A 9,550-nucleotide genomic window follows, 5' to 3' on the forward strand; every position below is an offset into this window, starting at 1 on the left:
TGTAAGTGCTTGGTTTGTCACAAACGTATTAGAACTGTTAGATTTTTAGCAGCCAGGAAATAGCGGTGCGATTTCTGTATAGTACAGCTTTAACGCCTTGATCAGACTGACCGCCAATGCAGCATAATCGATTCTGATTCTGTTTTTAGTTGATATGTGTGCAAGTTCAACATTTACCTTTTGCTACTATTTCTGTCAAGTCTACCTATACAATTTGATGCATACGTTAAGACTGTTTTCGTTTTTACTAAACAGTGCGTTCTAAATAGTACATACGGTGTGTAGTAATTGGCAAGACAGATTTCTAACATGACCACTGTCTCTTTAAAAAATTGACGGCGCGTGGTCTGTGTAGAACAGTTGCAGACTGGGATAGCTTACAGTAACACGCACACTGAACCAGTGTGGCTTCATCTCTGTCAGCTACCAAAGTGATCCACGGTACAGGCAAGTATGTCGTTATTTAATATTTTCCCTTGGTGAAAACGGAATATACGAGTTATCTTTGAATATAACCACGAGCTGTTTAGTTATTTGGATTCGTTTAGCGGGATATTTTCATCCATGTACCAATGAATCAGCTAGCAAGCTAACTTTCAGATAACGTTAGCCAACTCCTGTTGGCAATGTTAACTAGCCTAACCTTCCCGTTTTAAAGTGCAGCTAGTTAGCGTTTGTAAAATTGCGAACACGTTAGCACACTTTCTGGTTTAAACAAACTCAATTGCCAACTGTTAACTTAGCCAGCTAACGTTAGATGGCTAACGTTGTCATTGCAACCACAGGCGCTTGAATGCTAACATTAGCTTAGTTCTAGCTAACAAGCTAGCTGACCAATGTGACTAAGTTCTGTATTTACTATAACCATATACACCAGTCTAACAAGTGAACCGACAATTGATGGCAGTACTAGCTATAGCCGTCACGATGTCCCTGGCACGTGTATCAACCACATGGCTAAAGTTAACAGGATGGTTGTTTGCAGCCAGGAACAACTAGCTATATTGTTTGCGCCTGTCGGTCGTAACGTTGCATACCACATAGTCCAAGTCTCGCTGCACGTACATCTTGTGTAACAGCTGTCCGCATTTGTTAGGCTAGCCGTTGACTGAATAATAGCCAATTCCTGACATCTGTTCCAAGTCAAATCACACTGCCCTCTTCCATAGGTGACATTTCACTTTGTAGCTGATATCCTACTGCAGCAATATTATTGTACCCCAGAATTGGAACTTATCTAGAATGGTGCTTCCTCTAATAACCTTCCCAAAACAATTATTTGCTATATTAAATGCAGTCTTCATTTTCTGTTCCTACAGGCTTGTTTCCCCCTCAAATCTTCTCACACGAGTTGTGTGTTTTGTGCAGGGTCTGTTGTAGCCATGTCTGCAAAGAAGGCTCTTAAGAGACATAAGGAAAGTAAACCAGAGGAAGTAAAGGATCCTAAGAAAGTTAAAGGTGAAGCCAATATGAAGTCTATTGTTAGATGTTCAATCTCATTGTCAAGCCGCCTACTTGAACACACCCCTAGTATGAGTCCTTTGAAATACAATCATCATTAGCATCTGTGCTTGTTAATTGTGCCATTTTCATAAAGATACTACAGTTTGTATTAAATAATACTGTTGGTGTCAGTTTCCCACAGCAGCCATGGGCAGGAGAAGGGTCTGGTTCTAGTGCTGGGCCAAGGGGACGTAGGACAGCTGGGTCTGGGAGAGGACATCATGGAGAGGAAGAGGCCGGCCCTGGTGACCCTGCCTGAGGGTGTGGTGCAGGTGGCGGCGGGGGGCATGCACACAGTCTGTCTCAGTGACACTGGATATGTGAGTGAAGGCGGCAGATCCAACTTCAACTGTCTCAAGATACAGCATCCAATTTCATAAATCCAGATTAACAATGCTACTGGTCTTTTAAAAAAATCACTGAAGTTTGAGACTTATCTCCCTCGTTAACTTTAAGCATCAGCTGTCAGAGCAGCTTACCGATCGCTGCAGCTGTACAATGCCCATCTGTAAATAACCCATCCAACCAACTACCCGTCTCATCCCATATTTGTTTTTTTTTCTACTCTTTTGCACACCAGTATTTCTACTTGCACATCCTCATCTGCGTATATATCACTCCAGTGTCAATTGCTAAATTGTAATTACTTTGCCACTATTGGCCTATTTATTGCCTTACCTCCTTACTTCATTTGCACACACTGTATACAGATGTTATTGACTGTACGTTTGTTCCCATGTTTAACTCTGTTTTTGTCGTGCTGCTTTATTTTGGCCAGGTCGCAGTTGTAAATGAGAACTTGTTCTCAACTGGTTAAATTTAAGGTGGGAGGAAAAAATGCTCAATTGAGAATATCTATTGGAAATGCTTTTTAGTTCAGGCCCTGTATTCATGAATTGGCTCAGAGCTGTTTATTTCATCAACAATAATGAAAAATACTTGTCTTTTTCCTGACGCAAACTAATGACGATAACGAGATGAAATGCCTTAAACTATAATTATTAAAAATGATTTTATTTTAGTTGACAAATGTAAAGAGATGAGAATTCCACGTGATACTAAATACTAGGGCTATTTGCTGAAATATTAGGAGTAAATTATTAGTTTTGGCATTGTTGGAAAGCTCCGGTTCTCCTATTTAAAAAAAAAATAAAATAAAAAAAAACTTTTTACTAGTAGCCAAGGCTTTGTAGCCTATATGATAAATAATGGCTGACTTTTGTTATCTGCTACGAGCAATGCTGCCAGCTATGTGGGAATTGTAGCCTTGTCCAAATAGGCCTTGTCCAAATAGGCCTATCTTAATGTGAACATTGTTGAAGTTGGAGGTGAATATGTGACCAACTACAAAAGAGGAAATTATTAAAACGCCTGTTGGCTAAATCTAAAATGGCTGCCAAAATTAACACTGGCTCATAGTAAGAGTGCTGATCTAGGATGTCTTATTTTAAAAGGCAAAACTGATCCTAGATCAGCACTCCTACTTTGGAGACACTTTTTGAATATACGCCCTGGACTAAGATTAACCTGGGGCTGAGAAACCGTATCTTAAGGATATATGACTTTGCTTAGTAACAAGATGCTTGTCACTGGTGTAGATCTACACGTTTGGCTGCAATGACGAGGGTGCTCTGGGTCGAGAGACTACAGAGGAGGGCTCCGAGATGGTGCCAGGAAAGGTGGCCCTGAACGAGAGGGTGGTTCAGGTGTCTGCTGGGGACAGTCACACAGCTGCACTCACAGACGACGGCGCAGTATACATCTGGGGCTCTTTCAGGGTGAGTAGGGGACAGGGTTTAACTGCTGTCAAACACCCTGGAAACTGTTTATGCACCGTTCTGTTACTCAAATAATCTTAAATGGACTTTCCATTGACTTGCATTGCATCTGCCTTTAACTAATCAAATAGAATACAATTTTATTTGTGACATGCTTTGTAAACAGGTGTGGACTAACAGTTAAATGCTTATGGGCTTTTCTCAACAATGCAGAGAAAGGAAATTGAAAAATAGACATTAATACATGTAATAAATACACAATGAGTGAACTTGGTTATATACACAGGGTTCATATACCGAGTCGATGTGCAAGGGGTACGAGGTAGATATGTACATGCACTGTATAACTAGGAATAAAGTAACAGATAATAAACAATAGCAACAGCATATGCCATATCTATCATATAACAAATTCAGAGAACCTGCAATTCTCAATAATTTTACACATTGTCCCATTTGCATCAGGATAACAGCGGAGTCATTGGTCTACTAGAGCCTATGAAGAAGGTTACTGTGCCTGTCAAGGTCCCCGTGAAAGGGCCTGTGATGAAAATAGCATCAGGTGAGAAATGGGGGCTCTGTCCCTAACCTTCTTTAAGGTTTCTCTGCATAAGTTCTGCTTCCCCGGAGGTCTGGACCACGTTCAATAAAAATATAATGATTAGAACTGACGTGATTCCTTCTGCAGGTCCATGCATGTTTGGCCTACATCTGAGCTTTCTACCATATTGTTTCTTGCTCAATGCTGCCCTGGTTATAAGACCATATTCATGACCTCTGACCCTCAGGTAATGACCACTTGGTGATGCTGACCGCAAGCGGTGACCTCTACACATCAGGCTGCGGAGAGCAGGGGCAGCTGGGAAGGGTGCCAGAGCTCTTTGCCAACCGAGGGGGCAGGAAAGGGCTGTGTATGTACCAACTGAAACCATTTACCTCTGACACAGTATTTATTCAGCTGCAGTTTGGGTGTGAGCACTCAAATGATGAATGGATATCTACCATTCTGTTTTGACTGCTATGGGTGACAGTGTTTCTGTATGATTACAGTGCGGTTGCTGATACCTCAGATTGTGAAGGTCCAGTCTAGGGGCAAAGTTCACTTCACAGATGCCTTCTGTGGGGCTTATATGACCATTGCTGTGTCAAAAGAAGGCCACGTCTACGGATTTGGACTGTCAAACTACCATCAGCTTGGTGAGCATAAGATAAAAATATATTCGACAACCTTCAGAAATACTGTAACAGAACTTGTTTTGTCCCTCCAATTTGAGCTTAATTCATCAACTATAGCTAGGTTTCCATCCAATTGGCAACAGATTTTCATTGTTTAAAATCTGCATTAAGAAATATGCAAATGTTTACTTTGGTGGTTATGTAAATATATGCGCGCGCATAAAGGCATTTCCATCAGCATTTTTTTAAAAGTGACATGTACTTTATTTGCATAGAAAGGTTGGCTGGAAACCTGGTTATTTATGCACACTGAGTCTCTGATCTGCTCTAGAATTGCAGTTGGGTGTGTTGGTGAGTCACACAGTACCAATTAACCATAGACCTCCTGTACTAATGTTTCCAGGGACCAAACTCATCAGCACATGCTTCGTTCCAATAAAACTTACCACCTTCAAAAACTCCACCATTAACTGGATTGGCTTCTCAGGGGGACAGCACCACACAGTCTGCCTCGACTCTGCCGGTAAGCGCTTCGGGGCCCATCTTTTATTTTAAACTCTCTTGATCAGATCAACTATGTTAGAACTTGGACTGTTCAAGAATCTGTCAACTGCATAGTGCAGCACAAATTGGGAAGATAGTGATGGCTCCTTCTCTGTCCTATAGGGAAGGTGTACAGCCTGGGCCGGGCGGAGTATGGGCGTCTGGGTCTGGGCCAGGGGGCAGAGGAGAAGAGCGAGCCCACGCCTGTGGAAGGACTGGATGAAGCCCAGGTGGTGGCATGTGGGGCATCGGTCAGCTACGCTGTCACCAAACAAGGTGAGGTCATAGCTAGTGTATTTTTGGTTTATAAAAAATAATCACCTGCTGCTGTTGTGCATGTCTACATTGTGTGTAATTGTGATAGGAATGACTCCAAGGCCGTTGTCTGTATATGGTCCACTGATGTGTGTTTATTGCAGGGTCTGTGTATGCCTGGGGTATGGGCACTAACCTCCAGCTTGGCACGGGTGAGGAGGATGATGAATGGAGCCCTGTAGAGATGACAGGCAAGCAGCTGGAGAACCGCATAGTACTGATGGTCGCCAGCGGCGGGCAGCACACAGTCCTGCTGGTCAAAGACAAGCAGGAAAGTTGATGTATCCTCAGGCAGGGGAAGGTTGATCTTGTTGGTCTGCACCAGAGGGATCTGTGTTAAATACCTACATGTGGGTGAGGGGTTTGTGGACGAATGTGCCTTCCTGTGCTGAGCCAGGTAAGCTGTGGAGGGAGTGTGGTGATGGGGCAGTGGTGAGACTGACTAGTCTCTGTTAAAGAGGGCTCTGATCTCTCCCACTCAGTGCAAAAATCCCCTAATGTATTTGGATGTGGTTTAGTAGATCATGATCATTAAGAAAGAGAAACACTTTTTTTTTTTTAAATCTAGTTTGTTTAGTTATTTTTGTATGACAATCTTTAGGATGCCAGTGTGTGTGGGGAAAATAGTGGACGAGCCTTTTAATGAAATCCCAAGTCACAGCCTTTTTAAGATTCCCATTTTTGTTCCAAGCAATAACCCCCCCCCATGGCATCAGTAAGATGAGTACTTGTATTTCATGTCAGCAAGGTCCTTTTGCTTGAACCATGTAGTTGAGACAGCTGTTCACTGTACCCCCTTGCACAATTATTTGCTGGTCCAACTTGGAAATAAAGTACAATTTTACTGTTTGGATATTATTTTTTTCACACTGCAATGGCAAACTTTGTCCAGGGGTTGTCGCTGGTAATACATTGAGGGCCTAATAAGATGGCCATAGTGATGACTTGAGTAAGACAGCCACACATTTATCAGTCTGTCAACATATTTCTAAAAGGCAGACAGTGTAAATTAAAATCACTTGAAGTTGCAAATGATTGTTCTGTGGCGTAGCTCAACCACAGGCTGCCTTTTGTGCTCGTGAGAAGGGAAATGTTCTGTCCTTGGATTTTTGCAATTGCTTTCATCTGACTAATGATTCATTAAGTATGTGGGATTGTTTTAAAAAGCCCCAGTAGATCCCATTTTTCTCAAAGCTTTGAAATTCCAAAGAACCTCATGTTAGTTGGCTCCCGAGTGACGCAGCGGTCTAAGGCGCATCTAGGCCTGCCCTGGCATGACGTTTTTAAGATTCTACTGAGTTACGGATAATAAGGAAATCAGTCCATTGAAATAAATTCATTAGGCCCTAATCTATGAATTTCACATGGCTGGGAATACAGATGCATAAAAATGTAGGGGCGTGGATCAGTAAACCAGTCAGTATCTGGTGTGAGCACCAATTTATAATTGTTTTTATTATTGAAAACGTTGCCCCATTCTTCTCTAGCTAATTAAAAGTTTCTCTATATCTTCTCACACTTCTAATGTCGCTACAGTAGCCTATGCTTCAGAGGGGGGAGGGATAGGTGGCCTAAACACACACCCATTGGCAAAGATTTTCAGCTTGCAGGCAGATGCTGGTATGTTTCTGAGGGCTTTGCATAGATGCTTTGTTTAATTTTTTTGTGGTTCTAGAAAAAAATACCTGGAGTGTAAAATAAAGTTATTCAAAACATGGTTCTATTCCAGAACAGCATTGATCACTTTTGTTCCGGTTCCAACTCCTGGTCCTCCTTGTTGGCTAGCGGGAGCGACACCAGTAGACAGTGTCCTTTGCTCCTGCTTGCCGAACACCTGCCGTCACCCTGTTGTTAACAGAACTGCAGGAAAACAGTGCCTAGCGGGCGGTGGGTGAAGGACCGGTTACCCCTGCCTCCCACTAGCACAGCAGGTGTATATATATATATATACACACTGAGTTGAAGTCAGAAGTTGGTGTAAAAAGGGGGATTTTTGCAAGCCGAAGAACACCGTCCCAACCGTGATGCACGGGGGTGGCAGCATCATGTTGTGGGGGTGCTTTGCTGCAGGAGGGAAAGGTGCACTTCACAAAATAGATGGCATCATGAGGCGGGGAAATTATGTGGTTATATTAAAGCAAAATCTTAAGACATTAGTCCAGGGGTGAAAATCTGATATGAACTTTGGAGGGGACAGTTACATAACATTTTCTCAAGAGCAATTCCTGAGGGGGACTCCAAAAGTAGTGCTGTAACACATAGCCTACATTGTAATATGTTAAATGTATATTGAGGAACCATAATTGCTACAACTGGATAATTGATAGGCACAGTAGGGTTGTTCCAACTTGTTCAAATGTTTAAATCTGTCACGCTCATTGAAATGAGTGGACCAAGATGCAGCGTGGCATGTTTCCATCCTTTTATTAGAAGATAAACTTAAAGCACAAAAAAACAAAACGAATAAACAAAACGTGACGCTACATGCAGTGCAGAAAGCAACTACACACAAACATAGTCAAGATCCCACCAATCACAGTGGGGAACATGGCTACCTAAATATGATCCCCAATAAGAGACAACGATAAACAGCTGCCTCTGATTGGGAACCATATCAGGCCACCATAGAAATACAATTCCCCTAGATAACCCACCCTACATCACACCCCAAACCAACCAACATAGAGAATAAACAGCTCTCTATGGTCAGGGCGTGACAAAATCATTATAATACTACTACTAATTATAGTTATAGCAGTGTTCCTTATCAGTCCATTAAGTATTTACAACCAGCAATACCAAGAAAGGCCAGTAGGCGGCAATGGTACTGTACACTGTGTATGGGTGCAGTTTTCGTAAATACAATGAGCATGGTGCCATCTCATCTAAATGAATAGCCATTGAGAACCTTCACAAAGTGGTCTTCGTATTGAATTTACCTTTTTAATTGTACTTTTTCTGATACATTTATATAGTCATTAAATATGTGCCACTGGCCTGAGTCGACTACAATATCTTTACAAGAACAACAAGCTCAGAATAAGTTCAGTTCTAAAAGTGAAATAACTATTTCAATGAATATGCCCTATAGTGATCCACTGCTTTGCCAGCAAATCGTCTTGAGCGTGTCTCAATGGAGTCAATCAATGTTGTTGCTTTCTCATACAGTGCAAGGTAGCTTTCGTCATTTCTGCTGTTAACCCCACGCGCTGGATAGTTTGGTAGTTTTGATGTGAGTGTTTAAATGGCTTTTCTCCAGTTCCTAAATCCTGCACTAATGAAGGCAGCATCCGCTCTTTGGCCAAAAGATGGCTGGCTTGAAAACCCTTGGCTACAGTGAACACAACACTCCTTTTATTGATGGATTATAATGTAGCCAGAGGAAATTGCGAAACCATCTCTCTTGAAACATCACTCTGTTGGCAAGAGTTTGCAGTTCTATAAATTGTAGGTGTGGCTGATATGGTTTTGTACCATCACTGAGGTAACTGGACAATGCTGTGCCACTGTCCCCTATACTGGTGCTACTGGCAACAAGGTTGACACCTGGGCCTGCTGTGGCTGTGACACTGTCCTCTGAAATCTCTCTTCCCTGGCTCGTTCCCTTTCACCACCCTCACTGACTCACAGTTTGTCAACTAGAAAATAAATTAGGTGTTTGCCATACTCCTAACTACCGGTACCCATAACTACACAAATAATCACATCAGCAATACCATTACCTTAAACAAATCTTAGTTTAGTCACCAGTTTAAGTTGAGAGTGGGGGTATCCATGGCATTTTCCAATTATGTCCCTAATTTACAAGTCTAAAAAAGAGAGTACCTTTCATAATGTTGCCAAACAAAGGCTCAACCAACTTACCTGAGACTCCCTGTCCATCTGTCCCCAGCTCTGCTGTCTGTGTGCCATTTGTAATTTTAATATAGTTTGTTTTATATTGGCTGTCTTCCAACAATAGCTGAATTTACAGAGCTAGCGAGCACCAATTCCCTTTCTGTGGTGTTTGCTATAATCTTTGCTATCGTCAGTTTACTCCAAGATCCGCACACAAGTGCTTTAAAGTTCCCTAGCGACAATTTAGCTTTTGCAACGAGACCATTATAGATATTTAAGACAATGGTAGAAGAGAGTGTAGTTCTGTTCAGTTTGGAGTTCAGTTTATCGCGAACCTTATCACAGGGACTTCGAAGCACTACAGCTGCATGCTAATCTTGGAATAAACTGACGATAGC

General features: G+C 42.1%; 1 protein-coding gene across 3 annotated transcripts; it reads left to right on the forward strand.

The window, feature by feature from the left end:
• Positions 1 to 358: 358 nt before the first annotated feature.
• LOC139395394 (regulator of chromosome condensation-like) lies at positions 359 to 6,164 on the forward strand. 3 transcript variants are annotated; one of them, XM_071142964.1, is made up of 10 exons: positions 359 to 447; positions 1,320 to 1,458; positions 1,636 to 1,823; positions 3,102 to 3,281; positions 3,747 to 3,843; positions 4,070 to 4,192; positions 4,332 to 4,478; positions 4,861 to 4,980; positions 5,124 to 5,276; positions 5,420 to 6,164. In XM_071142964.1, exons 2-10 carry the CDS (start codon positions 1,383 to 1,385, stop codon positions 5,593 to 5,595), a joined length of 1,260 nt encoding a protein of 419 aa, XP_070999065.1. In that variant the 5' UTR covers positions 359 to 447; positions 1,320 to 1,382; the 3' UTR covers positions 5,596 to 6,164. The 3 variants fall into 3 exon arrangements, with proteins under 3 accessions (XP_070999065.1, XP_070999067.1, XP_070999066.1); XM_071142966.1 differs by having other exon boundaries at positions 361 to 447; positions 1,369 to 1,458; XM_071142965.1 differs by having other exon boundaries at positions 388 to 451.
• The last annotated feature ends 3,386 nt before the right edge of the window (positions 6,165 to 9,550 follow it).

This window comes from Oncorhynchus clarkii, chromosome 3 (genome assembly GCF_045791955.1).
Source record: "Oncorhynchus clarkii lewisi isolate Uvic-CL-2024 chromosome 3, UVic_Ocla_1.0, whole genome shotgun sequence".
Lineage (NCBI taxonomy): Eukaryota > Metazoa > Chordata > Actinopteri > Salmoniformes > Salmonidae > Oncorhynchus > Oncorhynchus clarkii.

Bases quoted from the DNA above. Each gene is read 5' to 3' on its own strand.
- LOC139395394 (XM_071142964.1), top strand. From the start codon at position 1,383: ATGTCTGCAAAGAAGGCTCTTAAGAGACATAAGGAAAGTAAACCAGAG. The intron at 4,479-4,860 runs GTGAGCATAAGA...TAATGTTTCCAG, and splicing joins GTCAAACTACCATCAGCTTG to GGACCAAACTCATCAGCACA. The intron at 5,277-5,419 runs GTGAGGTCATAG...TGTTTATTGCAG, and splicing joins CTACGCTGTCACCAAACAAG to GGTCTGTGTATGCCTGGGGT.